This window comes from Physella acuta, unplaced genomic scaffold (assembly GCF_028476545.2).
Source record: "Physella acuta isolate Inbredline_101_S28 unplaced genomic scaffold, ASM2847654v3 ptg000620l, whole genome shotgun sequence".
NCBI classification, from domain to species: domain Eukaryota; kingdom Metazoa; phylum Mollusca; class Gastropoda; family Physidae; genus Physella; species Physella acuta.
The window spans coordinates 579,386-603,657 of NW_026732139.1; the positions used below are offsets into that span (position 1 = coordinate 579,386).

Sequence of the window (24,272 nt, forward strand, 5' to 3'; positions counted from 1 at the left end):
TTAAGTCACGTTGCAGACCTCGACGAATTTTATCTCGAATTCTGTATATAACAGAACGAGGCGTTTGAAAACATTATCTTAGTTCTATAAGCAAAATTAATTTTATCGTAGTCGTCAAATGAAATTGTTTACAAACAATAATTAAGATTATTTATATGGAGGCCACGGTTTAATATTATTCTTGACAACATGAAGGAAGCTCCAACTGAACAAAATATGTCGCAGACGCCAACACCTAAAAAACATTTATTATTTTGGTTCAGGAAAGGTTTACGCCTGCATGACAACCCTGCACTGACTACGGCTTTGGAAGGTGCAACTACATATCGATGCGTTTATATATTGGACCCTTGGTTTGCAGGTGCTTCACAGGTTGGGATAAATAAATGGAGGTAGGTTATTAGTTATTAGCTAATTAATTATTACGCAGACATTAATTTTGTCATGTTATTTGTATTATTATGATATTAATAAGTAGTAAATACTACAGTCCTAGAAATATTATGTTCTACTGTTATACTAGATCTATACTTAGATAAGGGCTAAGGCCTATTTATGTAGGCCAATATACTAACACTAACATAATTTAAATTTAATATTTTTCATGTATTTCCATGTGTATTTGCTAATATTTGCAAACTAAAATCTTATAGACTAGATCTCTATTTTTTTTTAAAACTCCACGTTTTGAATTATTAATGCCATAATAAATAACCTAAACTCCTAATTAATTGTCCCACTGTTAAGAGTCATTCTTAAGTGATGCCATATTTTTTAAAAAATTATTTTGATATCTCCCATCCTATCGTCACATTTATTCACCGATCATCAGAACCCCCCCCCCCCCCCCCCCCCCCATACTTCAGCTCTCCCTTTTCCCCCTGATTGCAACTTTAAAAGACAGCTTCAACCTACCCCCATCTATCCCAAACTACAATTTTGTTTCTTGGGGGGGGGGGGGGGGGGGAAGCCATGCTATAAAAATACTCACTGAACTGGATCAACAGTAGTAGGTTTATAGGTAGGCCTACAAGATAACAAAATGTTATGCTAGTTTATAATTTCTTCTGTTTAATTTGCTCTGCCACGGGAAAAAAATCAGACCCGCCCTAAAGTGCGTATGAACTATAATGATAGTGCAATGGGTTGTTTGTTGTTGTTTTTTTTGTTGTTGTTGTTGTTTCATATGTTGGACATTCACCCAAAAATAAAATTGTTCACAAACAGTAAAAGACCTTAAAAGAATTCATTCATTTTAAAAATATAGACCTCCAACGAAGGGGTCGGTAACTTCCTTGCATTTCAAAAGTGCAACTTAAATAGCATTTTTGGGAGCCGCTCTGACAGTAGAAAAAAAACGTATAGATCTAGATACTGGCAATTGCGTTTAATAATGCGTCATTTCTGGATGGATGTGTGGATGTGTGTCCGCAGCCTTTAAGTCGTATCTCCTCCTCAACGAAGCAATATCGAGGACTAGTTCCAAAAGCAAATATGTTAAGCAAGTTCCGAGGATGAACATAGGCCAAAATTCCCGAATTCCTTCATGGATTTCCCGGAAAAGCCAAAAAAACCTTGAACAAATGCAGTTTTTGCTCCATATCTCGGCAACCAGACCACTTAGCGACTTGAAACATTTACCAATCGATTCCTGCCATAATTTAGACCAATATTGCCGAAGAAAGTTTTCAAAAATATCCTTCCGTTCGGTCACAAAAAATTAATTAAGAACATTTAAACTGAGCATCGTGTAGGTTTTTAGCGCAAAGCGCTGAGGTTCGAAAGGATTTTACCATAGCGAATGAGCGGAGGTTCGAAAGGATTTTTACGTAGGTCTGTGAATTCTAAAAAATTAATTAAGGAAATTGCGCTTAAATTGTCACTAGACTTTTTATTAACTTGTTTTAGTATAACTACGCTAACTCTTGCATTATCCATACTCTCAAAGCGAAACCGACAGAAAAACACGGACACTGTTAAAAGTATATATTTTCTATATAAATTCAATTTCGTTCGGGAGGGGCGGTAGACTTTCTTCGGAGGAGATGCCTGGGAGAAACTCAGGACCCCAACAGCATGCATAATAGTTTTGTTTATAGATATAGCTCTCTATCGCGCGTAGGGAATATGCTTTCACTGTATCAGACCTCATTCTTCAATCAAATAACTCTCCCTCGTTATTCAACTTATGACTAAACAAAAGATCGACTGATAAATGGGCTCCGATTTTTTACGCTAAGTTCTCTAGACTAGTAGTAGAACTAGATTCTAGATCTCCTTTTTATCATCAAACTTTGGCCACGACGGACTCTGTAAATAAAGGTCAATATTGGTCGTTTTGATGCCTGGCGGGAGTTAGATATCAAACATTTAACTTTAAACGTTAAGTCTTAACGGTTAAGATAAATGAGTGTGTCGATTTATTTTGCAACTCTAGAGGCATAAAATAAATAACAATCTCTGCTTCTAGTCCCTTAACGCACATTCACAAGCACTGTTGTAAGACGCTCACAAGTTTTTCGATTACATTTCATTTAGGGCGTATTCTAATGAAGACAGATCGAAGGTATTACGAACTATCTGTGTGTGTGGGGGGGGGGGGGGGGAGGGGGGGGTCCTAGGCTTTCGCTTTAGTTTTTACACGACAGTTTTTGTTGTTTTTTTTTGTTTTTTTTTTGAGTAATCTCACATAATTTATTCAATATTGTTGTTTTTTTCTTAATCTATTCCATTCTTTTTAAGTGAAAAGTAGCTTGTGAATGTTGACAAGATAAATTAATTTGTGTTATCCAATGGCGACAGCCGACATCATTTCGATAGGGATTTCAAAAAATCAATACTGTACAACCAAGTTTGTGTCGGCTTCCATACACGATGCCTCGCGCTGCTCTTGTAACGCTTTAAGTAACCGCCCACAATCATTGCCCTGGTTGCACACGGAAAACTAAATAAATCCAGACTTAGCCAACATACGAAACACAAATAATGCCACAGGTAGTAAGTCTAGGCTATGTAGGACTATATAGTCTGTTTTACTAATTACAGTAGAATTGCAATGTTGTGCTTTGACTGTTTTACTAATTACAGTAGAATAGCCATGTTGTGTTTTGATGTAAGCTTACATCGAATGTAACGTTTTTTATTTAAATACCCAGCCATGAGCTACATGTAGGCATATCCCGTCTCACTGGTAAAGGTAGATCTGTGTAAGATAGTACTAACACATTTGTGCAGTGTTTCTTCCAGACTTTTTTCTCGGGGGGGGGGGGGGCACTGTTAAAAGTATTTATTTTCTACATAAATTCCATTTCCTTTGGGGAGCGGACCCCCCCCCCCCCCCACCGAAGGGATGCCTGGAATAAACACTGGATCTGTGTAAGATAGTACTAACACATTTTTGCCATCAGGAAAAAAAGAAATTATTTATTCGACAGCTGTGAGGAAGAGGCTCGGGTTAGACCAGCGGCCACCATTTTTTGTCACTTTGCCTTGAAAAAAACAAAAAACTCTGGCGTCTCCATCTATTCCTACTTGTTCCATAAATACTTTGTAGTCGATACATTGTAAAAAGCCCCTTTAATGTTTTTCTCTGGAAACAAAATTTTATTTTTATGATATAAGCATGTACTGATTTATAACTGCATATTTTATTAATATAACGTGTACATTTCCAAATAGGTGTTTCCAGCGCATTGGCACAGCCACACTTTTATCCCACAGGCATTGATCTATACCCCCCCCCTACCCAAAATATAAATAAATAATAAACAACCCATGCAGTATATTATTATTGCAGACCTGCAATATGTGCGCGACTTCTCAGTATTTTTTTTCCAAAAATAAATCGATCATCCCCCTCCCCCTTCCATCCCATACCGTTTCTGCAGTCTGGCACAAACCTACTTTCTCTATTTGAGAGTCGCAGGTTTATGTTAATAATAGGGTTCGTCCGTAGATGCCACACTTAAAGGGGGTCAGATTTGTGCGCCTACGTTTAAACAACAACGAAACAATTAAATAGTATTAAATAGTAACATAGTTCCTGCCATTAAAATAGGCGTTGGTCGCCCCGCAACCTCAGCTATTATCACAAAATGTCTAGTTGACCTACTTTCACGTAATCAGAACGCAGTAACAGATAATTAATTTATCTCCGTGTGCGTTCTTGTCAATTAGAGGTGAATGAATTCACGGGTATACATAATTAGCGTACATTATTAAGTCTTTATTTTAAACCTACATCATTCGATCGATTAGGCTACTTGTTGATGCTATAAAACTAAATTATTCATGTTAATTATAGTTTTGTATAGACCTACAAGTGTGTGCATGTAATATCACTGGTATAAAATAGGATGATGTACCGAGCCGTATATAGGAGAAGGCGGGTGGGGGCGGTAGCCCAGGGCGCCTACCGTAGAAGGGCGCCAAATGGGGTTGAAAAGAATAAAGTAAAAAGCTCATGTTGAGTTGCATGACTGAATTATCCACAGTCAAAGTTAAGAAAGCTCATCGTTTTACTCATCAGTTGTGTGATACCTATATAGACACTTTTAAGGAACTTTGACTGGTAAAAAGTGTCCCGATTTTGCAAAATTTGGGGGAAAGGGATAGGGGCGGTTTTTTTTTTTTTTTTTTTTTTTTTTTTGCCAAGGTGAATAAATATAAAATAGGGTGGGGGAGGGGGAGGGGCGGACAGATTTGATAGTTTGCCCCATGCGCCGAAATGGGTCGCGACTCCTCTATGTATAGCCCGTGATTTGCCGATGTCAAGTGTATGAAAGCCGCTATATGTGATGACTGATGCATAACGTGTGATGTGAGCATGAGGCATGTAGATCCATAGGTATGATAGATGCTATGCACGACTTGTGACGTCCATGTGACATGTATACCCATATGTATGATAGACGCTATGCACGACTTATGACGTCCATGTGACATGTATACCCATATGCAAGATATATGCTATGCACGACTTATGACGTCTATTTGACATGTAGACTCATATGTGATAGATGCTATGCACGACTTGTGACGTCCATGTGACATGTAGACCCATATGTATTATAGATGCTATGCATGACATATGACGCCCATATAACGTGTAGGCCTATATGACACGAGCTATACCAAGACCATTTCTATTCCAGGTTTTTGCTGGAAAGTTTAGAGGACCTGGACAGCAGTTTGAGGAAACTCAACAGCCGGTTATTCGTGGTCAGAGGTCAACCAGCTGATGTCCTGCCTCGATTGTTTCAGGTTACTAAACTTTGTGCTCGTGTTTCTGTTCAGAGAGCGCTCACCTAGAATACAGCGACCACTGTATCAACTGTCTACTTGTAGGATCATTAACTTACCCCCACGTCCACCCCCACCTGTCATGGTTAAGGGGTTGGTAGTTTGATGGAGCTCAGCTCCTAGCTATATCTACCCAGCTTACCTGACTTACAAGAAAAATAATAGTCCCTCACAATCTATAGGCTATAGGTCTGAAGTGTGCCATACTGTTATTTTTCAGTAGGATACACTTGATAAAACAAAAACAAAAGATCAACATATGAAAGTATGGTTGCTTCACTGCAGAAAATATGAGTTAGGATGTTTTCTGAGTCATAGCTTATTATACATTAAGGGTAAAAACTTAAATCTCTGCTTACTCATGCTAACTAACACAGTGAGGGAAATATTCCAATTGTTGGCTTTTAATGTAAGACAATACTGTTATAGTTTCTACCCTAGTCACAAACAGCTCTGACAAGACTTGCTAGTGATTAAAGTTATTTCTATTAGTACATTTTTTTGTGTTTGAACCTTTACAATTGCCTGTTGCCTTCACCATTGGGGTTTCTTTCAGGTATTTTCTCCTGATGGGTGGGGGGGGGGTTCTGGTAGATGTGCTTTAGACGACAACAATTAATTCTGTTTTTTGTTATTGGCTCTCAGCTTAATTAGTAGTTTTATTTATCAGTTTATTTATTTTTAATTTAGGATTGGGACATATCAGTTTTGGCTTTTGAAGAAGATCCTGAGCCATATGGCAAGGAAAGAGATTCGGCCATCTCGGCCATGGCCCGTGAATTCAACATACAAGTTATCTCCAAGTCATCCCACACACTGTACGACCCTAAAGTGTAAGTACAAATTGCATTTCTTCATTACTTTATCATCTATAATAATAGTTTCGCTGTCTGTCTATCTATCTATCTATCTATCTATCTATCTATCTATCTATCTATCTATCTATCTATCTATCTATCTATCTATCTATCTATCTATCTATCTATCTATCTATCTATCTATCTATCTATCTATCTATCTATCTATCTATCTATCTGTCTGACAAGAACGCTCTAGAGAAAACACAAGCAATTTAAAAACATGCACAGTGAAACGAAAACGAAATATGACGTCGACACATTTAGCACAGAGTAGAATATAATCTCAAGCCGGATAGTGCACACATTTATATGACGTCATTGATTATCGAGTAAACGTTCAATACAAAGGCAATTTGGTCTAATCTAAGTGGTTTGCGTGAAGAGTTTCTTTCATACAATTCTTCGGGTAGGGGCGAAGCCCCACCCCCGCGTAAGTATATAATTATATTTCGTTGAATGGGACGGTAGACATGTTTCTTTAGGGGGGTGGGGGGGGGGGGGGTGGGGTGGTTTTAATTTAGACTTTTTCCTCCCCGGAGAGGGGTGGGGGTACTTGAAATTTTCGGGGGCGGGGGGTAGAATTTTCGGGGAGGGGGCGGACACTGGAAAAAGTATATAAATTATATTTCGTTGAATGGGACGGTAGACATATTTTTTTTTTGGGGGGGGGGGGGGGGGTGGTGTGTGTGTGGGGGGGGGGGGGGGGTGGTGTGTGTGGGGGTGGTGTGTGTGGGGGGTGGGGTGGTTTTAGTTTAGACTTTTTCCTCCCCGGAGAGGGGTGGGGGGTACTTGAAATTTTCGGGGGCGGGGGTAGAATTTTCGGGGAGGGGGCGGACACTGGAAAAAGTATATAATTATATTTCGTTGAATGGGACGGTATACATGTTTTGTGGGGGGTGTGGGGGGGGGGGGGGTGGGGGTGGTGTGTGTGTGGGTGGGGGGGTGGTGTGTGGGGGGGTGGGGGGTGTGGGGGGGTTTAGTTTAGAGAAAAGAGACAGCACTATCAGCCTAGCGCCCGGTGTATCCTTCCTCAACGGGCCATTTTTCTCGTCTATAATAATAGTTTCGCTGTCTGTGTATCTATGTATCTGACAAGAACGCTCTGTCTGACAAGAACGCTCTAGAGAAAACATAAGAAAAAATTCTATCTGACAAGAACGCTCTAGAGAAAACACAAGCAATTTAAAAACTCTCACAGTGAAACGAAAGACGAAGTATGACGTCGACACATTTAGCATAGAGTAGAAAATAATCTCAAACCCAGAGAGTGCTCACAGTTATATGACGTCATTGATTTTCGCGTAAACATTGAATAAAAAGGAAATGTTGTCTAATCTAAATGGTTTGCGTGAAGAGTTTCTTGCATACAATTCTTCGGGTAGGGGCGAAGCCCCACCCCACGCGTAGGAACGTCTGAGCCCCCCCCCCCCCCCCCCTCCCCAACTCAATAGAAATTTCTTCATCGATACTCTATAATAAAATTACCGCCTAATTAATGTTTCTAATCTAAAAAGTGGTTTTCTTGCAATTTCTTTAATGCAATTCTTCGGGTAGTGGCTAAGCGCGACACCAGTAATTCTTTCAGACTTTTTCCTCCCCGGAGAGGGGTGGGGGTAATTGAAATTTTCGGGGACGGGGGTAGAATTTTCGGGAAGGGGGGCGGACACTGGAAAAAGTATATAATTATATTTCGTTGAATGGGACGGTAGACATGATTTTTTTGAGAGTGGGGGGTGGGGTGTGGGAGGTGGGGGGTGGTGTGTGGGGGTGGGGGTGGTGGGGGTGGGTGGTGTGTGGAGGTGTGTGTGTGGGGGGGGGGGTGGGGTGGGGTGGTTTCCTCATCGATACTCTATAATAAAATTACCACCTAATTAATGTGTCTAATCTAAAAAGTGGTTTTCTCGCAATTTCTTTAATGCAATTCTTCGCGTAGTGGCTAAGCGCGACACCAGTGTTTCTTTCAGACTTTTTCCTCCCCGGAGAGGGGTGGGGGTACTTGAGGTTTTCGGGGGCGGGGGTAGAATTTTCGGGAAGGGGGCGGACACTGGAAAAAGTATATAATTATATTTCGTTGAATGGGACGGTAGACATGTTTTTTTGGGGGGTGGGGGTGGGTGGGTGGGGGTGGGTGGGGGGTGGTGTGTGGGGGTGGTGTGTGTTGGGGTGGTGTGTGTTGGGGTGGGTGGTGTGTGGGGGGGTGGGGGTGGTGTGTGTGGGGGGGTGGGGGTGGGGGTGTGTGTGGGGGGGGGGGGATGGTTTTAGTTTAGAGAAAAGAGACAGCACTATCAGCCTAGCGCCCGTTGTACCCTTCCTCAACGGGCCATTTATCTAGTATTAAATAGGCTTATATCACAACATATATTGAAAGTAATATTTTTTCTAATATCCATAATATGTTTGGTTTATGTGAACCTACTCGTTGCTTTATTATTTGTGTCTGGTACATAGGTGACAATGTGTTTAAGATCTGCGTAGCTTCATAAGGTAACAGCTTGTAATTCTGCCTTGAAATGTTGGATGAAAATAAATTTATAGTAAAAACTGAAACTTCAGTTAAAAAAAAACACACTAAATAATGTTGTTCAACATATGATTATACTAACCTCATTTCAACTTACTTTTAGAAGAAGTGAATCTATTAAATATTAAATGTTGAAGATGTTTATTTTTACCTGTTATGCGCTATATAGACCATTGAATTCGATTTCAGCCTGCTTTTTTTTCTGAATTTGCTTCTATAGCCTCTATCCAAGATATACATAGAACTATATTTTAAAGCTGTACAGTTTTTATAGAAAGCAATATCTTAGCAAAGATTCGTTGAAAACCAAGCTAGTATCTACATTTACTGAAGTGTTGTACTCAGTGTTTCTTTCAGACATGTCTCTCCTAGGGGGAGGGTAGTAAAGGTGGTGCATACTTAAATTTCTAAGGGGAGGGGGGCGAACACTTTTTAAAGTAACTATTTTGTATATAAATTATATATATATCCATCACTACGGTACCAACACGAATACAGTGATTGACGTTCTATCATTTGTCTTAAACGTGTAGTCTGAACTACTACGGTACCAACACGAATACAGTGATTGACGTTCTATCATTTGTCTTAAACGTGTAGTCTGAACTACTACGGTACCAACACGAATACTGTGATTGACGTTCTATCATTTGTCTTAAACGTGTAGTCTGAACTACTACAGTACCAACACGAATACAGTGATTGACGTTCTATCATTTGTCTTAAACGTGTAGTCTGAACTACTACGGTACCAACACGAATACAGTGATTGACGTTCTATCATTTGTCTTAAACGTGTAGTCTGAACTACTACGGTACCAACACGAATACAGTGATTGACGTTCTATCATTTGTCTTAAACGTGTAGTCTGAACTACTACAGTACCAACACGAATACAGTGATTGACGTTCTATCATTTGTCTTAAACGTGTAGTCTGAACTACTACAGTACCAACACGAATACAGTGATTGACGTTCTATCATTTGTCTTAAACGTGTAGTCTGAACTACTACAGTACCAACACGAATACAGTGATTGACGTTCTATCATTTGTCTTAAACGTGTAGTCTGAACTACTACAGTACCAACACGAATACAGTGATTGACGTTCTATCATTTGTCTTAAACGTGTAGTCTGAACTACTACAGTACCAACACGAATACAGTGATTGACGTTCTATCATTTGTCTTAAACGTGTAGTCTGAACTACTACAGTACCAACACGAATACTGTGATTGACGTTCTATCATTTGTCTTAAACGTGTAGTCTGAACTACTACAGTACCAACACGAATACTGTGATTGACGTTCTATCATTTGTCTTAAACGTGTAGTCTGAACTACTACAGTACCAACACGAATACAGTGATTGACGTTCTATCATTTGTCTTAAACGTGTAGTCTGAACTACTACAGTACCAACACGAATACAGTGATTGACGTTCTATCATTTGTCTTAAACGTGTAGTCTGAACTACTACAGTACCAACACGAATACTGTGATTGACGTTCTATCATTTGTCTTAAACGTGTAGTCTGAACTACTACAGTACCAACACGAATACAGTGATTGACGTTCTATCATTTGTCTTAAACGTGTAGTCTGAACTACTACAGTACCAACACGAATACTGTGATTGACGTTCTATCATTTGTCTTAAACGTGTAGTCTGAACTACTACAGTACCAACACGAATACTGTGATTGACGTTCTATCATTTGTCTTAAACGTGTAGTCTGAACTACTACAGTACCAACACGAATACTGTGATTGACGTTCTATCATTTGTCTTAAACGTGTAGTCTGAACTACTACAGTACCAACACGAATACTGTGATTGACGTTCTATCATTTGTCTTAAACGTGTAGTCTGAACTACTACAGTACCAACACGAATACTGTGATTGACGTTCTATCATTTGTCTTAAACGTGTAGTCTGAACTTGAACTCTCCCGGTGTTTCATAATACCCCGCAATCAAGCGCTAATTGTCCTGGCATTCATTACGGCCACGGCTAATGAGATCGTTGGGTTTGACCCTTGAGTCTTGCGACACAGCCGGCGTTTCGTCATTTTACAACTATGGGACGTAACCCATGTACCGCGGGAAAACACAACTGCTTCATTAATATATTTTTTTTACATCCAAGGACAACTGCATTAGTACCCCGGTATTCATTTGCTTTGTTAATTAATTAAGTTGTTTAAAGAGATAATTATACCGGAAAGAAATATTGATGTGGAATTGCTGTGGAGTGACAATTATAAATATGTGCATACATTTTATTTACGATTGGCGCAGTAGGTTCACATTCATGATGCCACACGGTGCGTGTTCAGTTTTCACGGGCCTAGCTGAAGTTTTTTCTCGTGGATTGGGAGGGGACGGGGGACGGGGACACTTTTACTATCATATAATACAGTTATTAAAAAAAAAAACTATTAATCATTTGGACCTTTAAAGTTCAGGGTACTTTGTCTAGACACTAAATCCAAATATATTGTGAGTAGTTTAGCTACAGTAGCAACTCTCTGCACCACTGTAAACATCTATATGGCCTGCGTGTTCTACACACATTAGGGTACCGCTAAAACTACACAATAACCACATACTTATCTACCACTGCTAAAATACTTTTATGCCACTGCAAAAACTAAGGTAAGGTACTTACTAAAGTAAGGAGTAAGTCTGTCATATACAATGAAGACTAAAAATCGCATGTACATCGTTCTAAAAATCCAGACTAGAGATTTTTTTTTTTTTTACCGAGCCATCATTAAGCCTACCTGGTAATGATTATGTTAATGTCGTGTCACCAGAAGCAGCCCACGCCGGTTATTCTTCCCACATGAATGATTACTCGCGCTCGTAAATTAGGATTATATCATTGAATGCTAAAAGTAGCCGCGCCATCTGTTGGTAAGACCGTAAAATTGCACGTCTCGCGTTACCCAGTCAGACAGTTTGTCATGGCCGGTCATTAGATTTGACTGACTGCTGACTCGCTACTCTTTGACCGTCAGTATTGGCTCTAGTAAACGTGACAGTAGTTATTGTTTGACAAACGTGACATCAGATGTTGTAGTTGTAGGTCTATGGTTTTTTTTTGTTTTGTTTTTTTTTTGTTTTGTTTTTTAGAAAACGTGACAGTTAATATTGTATAGCAACCGTGAAAGTAGATGATGTTTATGTAAAGTCACTGTAAATATTGGTTAGCAGACAATAGAAGCTGATGTGTGTCAAAGCAATTTTTTTAAAGCGACATGGTCAATATTTAAATATAGTTTAGCAAACATCACAGTAAATATTGTTTAGGAAATGTCACAGTAAATATTGTTCAGGAAATGTCACAGTTAATATTGTATAAGACACTTCACAGTAAATATTATATAGGAAACGTCACAGTAAATATTGTATAGGACACGTCACAGTAAATATTATTTTTGAAACGTCACAGTAAATATTGTTGAGGAAACGTCACAGTTAATATTGTTGAGGAAACGTCACAGTTAATATTGTATTAGACACTTCACAGTAAATATTGTATAGGAAACGTCACAGTAAATATTATTGAGGAAACGTCACAGTAAATATTGTTGAGGAAACGTCACAGTAAATATTGTTGAGGAAACGTCACAGTTAATATTGTATTAGACACTTCACAGTAAATATTGTATAGGAAACGTCACAGTAAATATTATTGAGGAAACGTCACAGTAAATATTGTTGAGGAAACGTCACAGTAAATATTGTATAGGACACGTCACAGTAAATATTGTATAGCACACGTCACAGTAAATATTGTTAGCGAACCGTCATAGTAAATATCGTTTACAAAATGTGGCAGTATATAGTGTTAAGTTAGAGCTGATGTACAGTAAATACAGTGTCAAAGTTTGCTTGTAGATCTGGAAAGTGACAGCGGTCGTGAAAGACATTGATTTGAAACGAACTTGAAGTTAACGGTTTGTGGCGTCACTGCATATTTGAACGAACGTGACAGACATTTATAAACTAATTTGTAATAGCTAATATAGGGCCATGGCTCGTACAATATACTAGTCCACATGCCATTAGAGATATTGTAACGGCAATGGAACTATGTATGATAAAGTTATTATTGCACATTATCTTCATCTCTTGATACTGAAAGTGATGCTCTTTGGTTTTATTGTGTGGACCAACGGCTTAGAAGACGATAGGCATGTACAGTGTACAGTGCGGCTGGTCCTTCCGTGGTGGTTGGGGAGAATTTCCATACACTTTATACCACGGTTATGCTGCATGTTTCTCTGGGTGTCGGTATGCTAGTTACGTCGTTGGGTGTTGACTCCTGCTGAGATAACAACAACCGTGGGGTGAGGGGTTCCGGCAAAGTACATTGACACGAGGGGGGAGGGGGCACGGTGACCGTGTAATCACTGTGGACTGATATAGATCAGGCAACGTTTCTGTTATAGATCGTCATTGTACAGGAACTAGAGCAGGCAAACTTAGATACAGAAGTCGTATGAGATTTTCAAATTTGACTCATCCCAGTGTGTAAATTGTGGTTTTTTTTTAAATTTTAATTGGGTTTTAACGGGTGTTACCAATAGTAATAAAAGACTTGACAAAATGTACTTTCATTTTTAATGTATTTTATACAGTTTAAAATATCAGAAGTAACATATAGGCTAGCACTCAAGCGCTGCTCGCAAAATAATTTTTGGCAGAGATGTATGATAAAATGGCTCTTTAAAAAAGCGTTGGCTCCTTGACTTTGGCAATACACATAGGGCTGTAACACTAACAGAATTAAGACTGGGGGAGGGGCTAGACAAGGGCCAATAACCACTGTTTAAAATACACTTGTTATTGTCCTTGTTTAGTGGCCAAAACTAATTGAAAACTCAGCATTTGACACACATAAAAATACTTACTATGGACACACCCCCTTTTAGAATGTTTGTGTATAGGTGAATGCTGGTGCCTGTCAAATATATCACTGTGTGTACGTCTTATTTTTATTTAGATGACAGATCTAATTATATGAGTTCCGTTTAATGTAAGTTCAAAGATAGTACAAGAGTTTCTTCCAAGTATCTCTTCGGATGGAGGTGTGGGGGGGGGGGGTCTACCGCCTCCCCGAACGAAATGAAATTTATATAGAAATATATACTTTTAACTGTGTCTCCCCCCCCCCCCCCCCCCTCTTCCGGAGAAAAGCGTCTAGAAGAAACACTGGATAGTACGAGGGGGGGGGGTTGACCTCTATAGCTGCTACAGACAACCCGTCGCTAACCACATACTTTTGACATTCGGTAAAACCGCAACTATTTCTTGGACAAAATTAAATGTTTCCCCAGTTTAAAATACTTAACTCCATTTCCCGAGTTAGCCAATACGTTTTGTGATTGCGACACCACTCCTGTTATAATTAACAATATAAATAAATAAATATCTACTAAATTATATACATTAATTATGTTGTATTAATAATATTAATTACAGCGTAAACAGTATGGTGTGTATTAATTAGATAGTAGCACCCACCCACATCAATCAGCCATCAACTCTCTAAAGCGTTTAGTTGCTAATTGCAGTCCAAGTTTGAGCTGGAATGCCAAAATAATACCCACCTAAGCCTTGCTGGTACACCAGCAGCCACGGGTATCCGGTTCTTTTGGTGTATAGTCGATTATTGCGGTTAGTCGGTTCATATGACCGTTATCCGGTTCATGTGACGGTTATCCGCTTCTTAACTGGTTCTTATGACGTTTATCCGGTTCTTATGTTGTGTATTCGGTTATTAACTTATTACGGTTATCCTATTCATATGACCGTTATCCGCTTCTTATGACGGTTATCCGGTTCTTATGGCAGTTATCTCGGTTTTAATGGCGGTTAACTGGTTCATGCCAGGCTTATAACCTGTTTCGGGAAAAAAAAGAGCAACCTATTTTTTACTTTCTTTCTTCAATTGCTTCTCGGGTGTGAAATTATTGTTTGGTCCGGACTTTTTTTTGTAACGGGTCGCATGGTTAAGATTAGGAAGTAATTATATAAATAATATTCTCAAGAAATTTTGAACACATCAAACATTTTCTACCGTATAAAAAAAAACACCGCGTACCCTACAAAGCTGTCCATTTATAATGGAATCACGTGACACAAAACGACCGAGCACCACCTTGATGTATGGACTTTACGGTGGCTTACACAGTCTTGTCAGGGGTTCTTTCAGACATTTCTCTCTATATGTATATTTATTTATTTGGTGTGGGGGGGGGGGGGCAGTGGAATTGCTCAGGGGGTGGGGCAGCCTGAAAGAAACACTGAGTAGGCCAATCCGCCGAGAGTGACATGGTATGCCAGGAACCGCCTATTATTTCTATAGAAAGTGTTTTTAACGGCGTCTGTTTACCAAAATGCCATCAGTGGGAAACCCACGCGTTTCTACGTTATGATAATAGTTAATGGCTAATGCAGGAAAAAGGAAAATGTACAGGAACTGTTGTACAATAGTGCGGTTCTCGAAGATTAGCTGATTGTGGCGGCGGAGTCAACACGTCGCCATCCGATTTCGGTACATTCCTTCTGCTCGAGGCTGGTTACAAGTGCACATGTGACTTTTTTTTTTTTTTAAATTATTATTTCTTTTTTTTTTTTGGTCCACCGCAAAAAAAACGAACGGGGGGGGGGGGGGGGGTGCTTCCTTAATACGTCACACTCACGGGGGGAAGGAGGGTTCGGACTTACTTGACGAGCTGTTGGGGAAAGGGGGGGGGGATATCGCAGAAACTGTGACGTCATGCCTTCAACACTTAAAAATATAGTATTTACACCGAATTATGCATTTTTTTTTTATTTTTTTTTTTTATTTATTTTTTTTTTATTGGTGTAAATTGTAAAAAGAATTTATCAGTAGCCTATACCTAATGTTGACCCAGCTAGCTCTATTAATATTTTAGAAAAGAAACCGCCGTTTTAAATAGAACAAATTGCCATGAGATGTAAGGCAGCAGTGTGACAATTCTGAGAATGAAGGTCTGATATTTTCTGACGATGGGGAACAAAAAAGGGGGGGGGGTGGAAGTACTCCAAAAAGCGTTTCTCCAATTGTAGATAACCGTGAAAGATATTTATCATCGCATGGAGCGATAAACTGTTGGTAACGCTAGCACTTTTTTGTGGTTAATTATCTTGTTAAAACATATCCCCGCTCACAGAACTGTCACCTAAACAAAGCTAATTGTCGCCCCTCGCTGGCTTCACAGTGAGTCAGGTCACGAAAAGGTTACCCGCCGCTTTTCATACGTCATTAACACCCGCCATTTCACAACTAGAACTGTTTAGGGAATTCCAAGTTTATTTTAAAATCTTGCTAGTGCCATGACACACCGAACCAGTTTTTTTTTGGTGCACTTGATAACCCCGGTAGGTACAACTATAAGACTAGTTTGTAACATAATCAGTACCGTCTGATTGTTGTTGTCATACCGCTTAGCTTTACTAAATCACACTATGCGTGTATCTAACACCATTGACAACGAAAACTAGATATGTTTTGCCGAACATGAAATTCTCTAAATAAAATGACAATATACTGGCCACACGTTCAGAAGCCTGGCTAGTATATTTAGGCATGCACGCGACTAGAATTTTCAGGATTAAAGGACATGATAGAAAAACACCAGGTAGTGATTGTGTGGATTAGACAAGAATGGGTTAACACATGTGGTAGTTTAAAAACTAGCTCTGGATCACTTTGGATGAAATGCTCCTGCAGGCGATAGATGTGTGGATGACCGATTCCAGTTCAACCTTACCATTTTACTCAAGATTTCAGTCCAAACGCTCCATTGTATCAAAGATTTCAGCCCAAACTTTCTATTGTATCAAAGATTTCAGTCCAAACTTTCTATTGTATCAAAGATTTCAGTCCAAACTTTCTATTGTATTCTCAGGGTTATAGCAGCCAATGGCAACACCCCACCCCTGACTTACAAAAGATTTCAGTCAATACTCTCCAAGATGGAGCCACCTGTACAGCCCAGTGAAACACTGACAGCCCAGATGGTCGCAGGGGTAACAACTCCGGTTGATGATGATCACGATGACCGATTTAATGTACCCTCACTTGATGAATTAGGTAACATCATCATTTGTCTATCTCAGATTCTTAGTCATCCATAGTTGTACAAAATCTTGACTAGATGTAATGAGTTGAGTTGTTAAAGCAAATTAATTTCATTAATGCTAACCCAGAGAATTCAAATATCACACCATCACTTCTGAATTCAAAGAAACAGTTGCCCTTGAGATTGTCTGGTCTGAAAGGGCATTGTACTTTAACATTTTTACTGAACTGTCTAACATAAATGTTTTTTTATTTGCCAGGGTTTGACACAGACACTCTGGGACCCGCTCAGTTCCGTGGAGGAGAATCAGAAGCTCTTGCCAGATTGTATCGACATCTAGAAAGAAAGGTTTGTACACTCAGGCATGCATGCACCTGTCCAGAAACATTTGACTATTTTAAAACAGTTGTTTTTTTTAAAGTGTCCTACATTAGTACCAGATGAGTATCCACATTTGTTGAGATGAGTAAGTTAAATGGGGAAAAAAAATTTGAAATTTAAAAAAAAAAATTTTTTATTTTTACCCATGTAGGCATGGGTGGCCAGCTTTGAACGTCCTAAGATGAGCCCCCAGTCATTGTATCCAAGTGGAACTGGACTCAGCCCGTATCTAAGATTTGGTTGTCTGTCTCCAAGAACATTTTACTGGAAGCTTACAGAGTTATATAAAAAGGTGGGAAATTGTCGCAGTATTATAATTCATGCTACTAAAATGTAATATTTTCATTTTATTTTTTTCAAAAAGAAACGTCATTATTTTACCATAGTAATTTGTTTTTGTTTTATAATCTTTTGCAAGCATTAGAAATAATGGTATTCTAATATTAAAAAAAATATATATTGCTAGCATTATTTATAATCATAATTTTAGATATTTTAATCCTACCCTTGCATTAATGTCAGTTTAAAATTTAATATTTAAAATGTGCTACTGGTATTTTTTAAATAGGTAAAAAAAGGAACAGACCCACCTCTTGCCTTACATGGCCAACTGCTATGGAGAGAATTCTTCTATACCGTGGCCACAAACAATCCAAACTTTGACCGCATGGTGGGCAATGCTATATGTGTACAGATACCTTGGGAACACAACCCTGAAGCTTTGGCTAAATGGGCTGAGGTAGGGATCATTTTTCTTGATAAACAAAAAGTAAACTTCATTCTCTTATCTTAAGTAGGTCTACACATGGTATTATTATTGTCCACAAATACCAATCTCTTCAGCTAAATATCATGGCATTTAGACAAGGCTAGTTTGTTTTTTATGCGTGAGGTGAATAATAACTTGTGTCACTGTTTTTCTTTTCGCTTATTCTTTAACCACACTGTTGTGCTGATGAAAGCCTTGGGTAGAAACATCCATTCCACTTATAATAGTCCTTAATTTGTGATGTCTGTTTGTTTATTATACTTATTATTATTATGATGAATACAATGGTGAAGGCAAGATTTTGTAATGGGGGGGGGGGGGGTTGTGTTAAAAAAAATGTAAGTATATGTTATGGCCAAAGCTCGAAGTGATGCCACTTTGTGGACTGTGATGTAGCTTTTGGTGTGATATACTTTCATTATTCTGGTAGTGGTTTCTTTACAAATAATGTGTAAGTAAAATATATAATATAAACACACACAAATACACTGCTGTCAATTGCTGTAACTTTGTGTGTGTGTAATTTCTGAACCCTCCCCTCCTGTAACCCACCCCCTTTCCAGCACCACTGTGATACAGAGTTATCAACGTTTAACTTGTTTCCCTCTAACAGGGCATGACTGGCTTCCCCTGGATTGATGCCATTATGGTACAACTGAGGAAGGAGGGTTGGATCCATCACTTGGCCAGACATGCTGTCGCCTGTTTTCTCACAAGAGGGGACCTGTGGATTTCATGGGAAGAAGGAATGAAGGTAGGTTTGCCATTTCATCTGCCCTGTAATGCATATAGCATTAACTTTTTCAGTAGATGCTCCAGTTAAATCCTCCTGTGGTTTTTCTTTTATAATAGCTCATCAGTTTGTTCTGAAATGCCTAAAATTCTGATTTAATTTGGGATTCCCAGGTGTTTAATTAAACATTAACTTATGTATCACCAGGCGCTTGATTAAAATTAAAATGTGACTTCGGGTGGTTGATAAAAAATTAATTTGTGTATCACCAGATGGTTGATTAAAAATTAATTTGTGTATCACCAGGTTTTTGATTAAAAATTAATTTGTGTTATCACCAGATGGTTGATTAAAAATTAATTTGTGTATCACCAGATGGTTGATTAAAAATTATTTTGTGAATCACCAGGTGTTTGAATAAAAATTAATTTGTGATTACCCGATAGTTGATTTAAAATTAATTAATTAATTTGTGTATCACCAGGTGTTTGATTAAAAATTAATTTGTGATCACCCGATGGTTGATTAAAAATTAATTAATTTGTGTATCACCAGGTGTTTGATGAGATGCTGCTGGACGCAGACTGGAGTGTGAATGCTGGCATGTGGATGTGGCTCTCATGCTCAGCTTTTTTTCAGCAGTTCTTCCACTGCTACTGCCCTGTTGGCTTTGGGAAGAGAGCTGACCCTTCTGGAGACTTTGTTAGGTAGGAAATACATTGCCGCGTAACATAGTGTGGTTATCCACACTCATTTTTAGAGTGGTTTTTATAGAGGAATATAAAGCATATTTACGTAACTTCTTTTAATTAACTTTTAGTGTAGTTTAAAACAATAAACTTTTTTATTATTTTAATGAGAAAATATTCTAACAGTATTGTTACAGTAATACTGAGCCTATACAAAGACTACACACCTTGACTCCTGTGTTTTATTTTCTTAATTACTTTAAAAAATTAATGTACAAAATCATCTTAGTAAAAAAAGCTTTTTCAAGTAATCTAATAAACTGATCACTCACACTTCTTGAAATGTGGTACAACTGGGAAAAGAATCCAAAAATTTTGAGAAAAAAAACTTTTATTGAAAGTGAAATACAAAAATTTCTCAGTGAAGTATAAAAACACAGATGACTGCCATTAGTTATTAAAATGTCACTATTTAAAGTTGTCACCTCATTCCTCCATAAACTTGTCATTTATCTTGTCAGTTTGTCTTCACTTTTAAATTGTCATTCCTTGCCTCCCTTAATTCAAGTTGTCATTTCTAATCTCCTCTAGACATTATCTGCCTCAGCTGAAAGGATTTCCTACACAGTACATTTATGAGCCATGGACAGCTCCAGAATCTGTTCAGAAAGCTGCTAAGTGTATCATAGGCAAGGACTATCCACTGCCCATGGTGCAGCACTCAGAAGCTTGCAGAGTTAACCTTGAACGCATGAGACAAGTGTACAAAAGACTGGTGCTTAAATCTTCAGGTTGGTCAAATATTCATTTACAACTTGACCAAATTGTGTTGGTCAGTTCTTCATTACCTGTTGTCCAAATAATCCCTTGTCCTACTTGAGATAATCTTAATTTTTATATAATTTTTTTTATTTATCTTAGTTTTTTAAATTTATTAAACTGATAGGTTTTTACTTTCTTTTAAATTAAACTTTCTAATTTAGAAATCCATAAAAACATATTTTTTCAATGCCTTTTTCAGCAACTATAAAAGAAATATAATGTAACATTTAGCATGTTTATTGATAAATTTGTAATGTGCTTTAAGAAAAATTGACTTTTTAAAATAGCATTGGTTCTTTCACATTAAGAATATTTTAAAATATTTTGTATGCATTTTGTGCATGAAAACTTCTTAGATTTGATAAACCTTGCTGGATTTGCATCTCTTCATGTAAAACAACGGGAGTTGCTAGTTATTTCAAATCTTAAATTTTAAAAAAAAACAGATTTTTTTTAAACAGAAGTATTTCATTTGGTTAACAGTATCAGTTTAAAATTGAAGTCATATTCATGTAGCATAACTATTTATTTCTTTTCATACATTTTAAATAGAAATGTCTTAACAACATATTCATAAAAATGTGTGTCTATATCAAATTTATATGGCACAGTACTAATGGAGGCAAGCGAGTTGACGAGATTCCTTCCATAGTGTTGTTGACATGGAATAAAAACATGCTTTTTAGATTTAGACCGTAAAAAAAAATAAAAACTTAAGCCTAAAATTAATTTAGAAATTTTATATTTTTAGAATAAATGCTATAAAAGTTGCAAATCCAGAGAACTTGAAAATAATTTGTTGAATTTAAGGCTACATCTCTATTTATTTTCATCAAGCCTAAGTTATAACCGGATGTTTCACTTTCGTAAGACAAATATTGATTGGCTGTACAGTAACTTAGTGATCGATAACTATTTGTTTACAAAACTTTGCAGATCAAGTTTTTAAATAACAATGCAAATTTAACACCCCATGACCTAGTTTTCTATTTTTAGCTTACAATGTGTACAATAAAATTTGTGTCGGCCTATCCAATAGCAGGATGCCATTGTTTATGTCGCCATTACACGTGAAAACCAAATTGTTTTTGCTTTTTTTTTTAATCTTTATTTAGTTACCGAAGATATTAAAAACATCAAATACGTCCAATCTTTAGTAAAGTCCGAAAAAAACCAGACAGACAGGATTTTATAACCATATTAATTGTAACTACGCCGTGCAAGATTTTAAAATTAATTTATGCACCTCTCAAATACCTTTGAGACTTTTCTCGCTTGTGTCCATTAAATATGTAATTGATTTTTTATAGTGCTCAATTTATATTTTTAAAAACAAAGCTTTCATTTTTTAAATCTATCCTGTAACTCATTTTTTTGCAGTGTGCAAATTTCAAACTCATTTGATTAAAAAAGAACTGAACTAACTTTAATTTTCTCTTTTAACTACTTCAATCTTAAAAATCTCACCTTTTTTCTTAAAGCCCAAAGTCTCTTTTAACTGTTCTGCTTGAAAAATTCTGAAAATATTTCTCATTCTGGAAGTTCTTTGTACTTTTGTTAAATTAGTTGTTATACATAGTGAATATACTACATGCTATAATTAGATGGAATAAAATTATGTGTGTTAATTTTAAATTTAAAAAAATTAAAAATATAATAATTGATTTTGATATTTAAAGTTAGAGTTTACCCAACAATGTGTATTATATTTAAGTAATTTTTTTTTCAGCAAGCAAAAGAATGTTTCTGGATTTACCCAAAATTCCAAAAGGTAATGTTTACATTTTACAATAAAATAATAATCAACTTATCCATTGTATTACTATGTAAGTGACTTTAAGTAGCCTATCTGGTGTATTCAGAAACTTCTACATCCATCATTTTTATTCCTTAGTAAGTTTTTTTCTCAGCAAGTCCTAAATGTTCCTACATTACGTTATTTTTATTCCTTAGTGAGTCTCTTTCTCAGCAAGGCCAAAATGTTCCTAAGCAGCTCCTCAGATGAAGACGTCACACAGAAACAAAGACGCAGGAAGCAAGTGGATGAGTGATCATTCACAATCAATAAACGCCTGACCACCGGTCATGTTGAGTGACCAGCAAGCTTGAGTTGATAAAGCAGACACTGATAGCCACTGCTTTGGCTTTATAGGGCTGTCTAAGGACACAGAGTGGAACAAACATGCTATATTCAGTTAAAGAACTATCTCTTATGTATTAAATATTGTAAACAATTATAGAGAACTGGGCTTAAACAATGTTGCTTGTGGAGAATGAACCACTGTCTGAAAGATAATATGTTAAACATTGCTAAACTGTCTTATTGATACATTTTGACAAACTTACTATTAGTTCTTTTAATAATTCTATCCTTTACTCACGATTTATTACTAAAACATATAAATCAAGTTTTTTTAAATGTTAACTAATCTAAAACTGAATATTACATACAATATTTGTTTAGGCTAATGTTTTAATTTTGACTAAAAAATATTTACCACAACTAAATTCTACTTATTTGTTTCATGCTTTGATCTCTCATAGGAAAAGAAAATGTTTCTTAAGTCTAAATACATGGTGAGTGTGGTGGTTTTGTACTGCTGTGTACTAACTGGGAAATAACTGCGATAACTATGTACATATACATCTAATATGAAGTTTATTTTTTTAAACTGCTTGACTGTTATTCATTGCTTTTAAATAATCATGTCATATTTGAATTTTTTTTTCTGTTTGTACATACTGTAATTAACTACCACAAGAACATTGCTTGAATATGAGACATTCACACGCCTAACATTCCCTTCAATGTCCATTGTTCCAACCTTAAACATGTATCATAAGATCCTATCTCAGCCCTCCACCCTCTGAAAAGGTTGTAATGTACATACATACTGCTATTCACTGTTATATGACCAATACTTGGATGTGAGATGTTCAAACACACACACAAACAACATTCCCATGTTGATTTTTATCCTTGTTCACTTCTAATAATTATGATCATCTTTTCCTGTTTGTGCCCAAGACACATGGGGCAGATGAAGTAGAGTTCATCTGATTTAGATACCTCGGCATATGAAGGGATAGGTGGTCAACACTATGCCCAGCGGCTTTTGCTTTGCCTAACATGAGTTAAGTACCATCAGAGCTAGGTGGACTCAGTGACATTCTACTGACTTGAACCCAGATTCAAACTCAAGACTTTTGGGTTAGCAGTCTACCGCTAGGCCCAGTCTTTCCATAATACTTATAATATTGGGTACAAATTAAAAGCAATGTGGAAACATTAGACCAGTTGTTCTCTCCATTTTATTAGGACAGCTGTTAACTTTTTAGACCATTGTGTTGTTAATGTTTTTTATTTTCTTACCAAATAATGACAATTTTTTTGTATAATATCAAGAAATATTTTTCCTCAAGCTAGATCAGATTCATTATCCAATTAGACCAGCCTGAACATAAGCTTGAAAGAGCTTTTTGCCTTTGGGGCTTTCCAAAACAAAATAATTGTTTGAGTTTTTAAATGAATGATTGAAGTAATATTAAAGAAGGCCAGATTTACCCCAGGCATATTGAATATGTAGAGAATGACTGGCAATTACATTACAAGTTAGATATGAGCCTCGAACTTTTAACGTAATTGCCAGTAGATCACCTTTAGTATATTGAAGTAATGAATTTAGGACCAGAATAAAGTATGTGTTCATTTTATTCTTGTTTGGTTTACATTTTTAGTAAGCCAGGATAAATGTGTGGTTTAAATGTGGGTCAAGGTCACACTGGACAGGACAATGTGAGATTAAGCTTTTTATCTTTCAAAAGCAAACTGCATTATAAGCTCTCCAACTCTTGACAGGCATCATAACTTGTTCTGAAGGAAATCTTTCTTCTTCTTGCTCATTGGTAATGTTGAAGGGGTTTTCTCAGACACAGGTGTAGCAAGTCAACTTCAGCCTACTTTTCATTATGTCTACCCAAGAACAATCTGCAAGGCAGCAGTTGTTTTATTTTGGAGTTTTCTCCCCTAGATGAGTTGCTGTCTCCAGTTAACATGCCTCATCTGCC

At 37.2% G+C, this 24,272-nt stretch overlaps 1 protein-coding gene across 1 annotated transcript; it reads left to right on the plus strand.

Moving 5' to 3' along the window:
- LOC131947995 (cryptochrome-1) lies at positions 1 to 23,902 on the plus strand. Its single transcript, XM_059309437.1, has 12 exons — positions 1 to 392; positions 5,154 to 5,262; positions 5,992 to 6,134; positions 16,637 to 16,821; positions 17,070 to 17,158; positions 17,343 to 17,483; positions 17,760 to 17,930; positions 18,574 to 18,714; positions 19,249 to 19,400; positions 19,974 to 20,173; positions 21,934 to 21,975; positions 22,158 to 23,902. Exons 1-12 carry the CDS (start codon positions 190 to 192, stop codon positions 22,253 to 22,255), a joined length of 1,674 nt encoding a protein of 557 aa, XP_059165420.1. The 5' UTR covers positions 1 to 189; the 3' UTR covers positions 22,256 to 23,902.
- Positions 23,903 to 24,272: the final 370 nt, after the last annotated feature.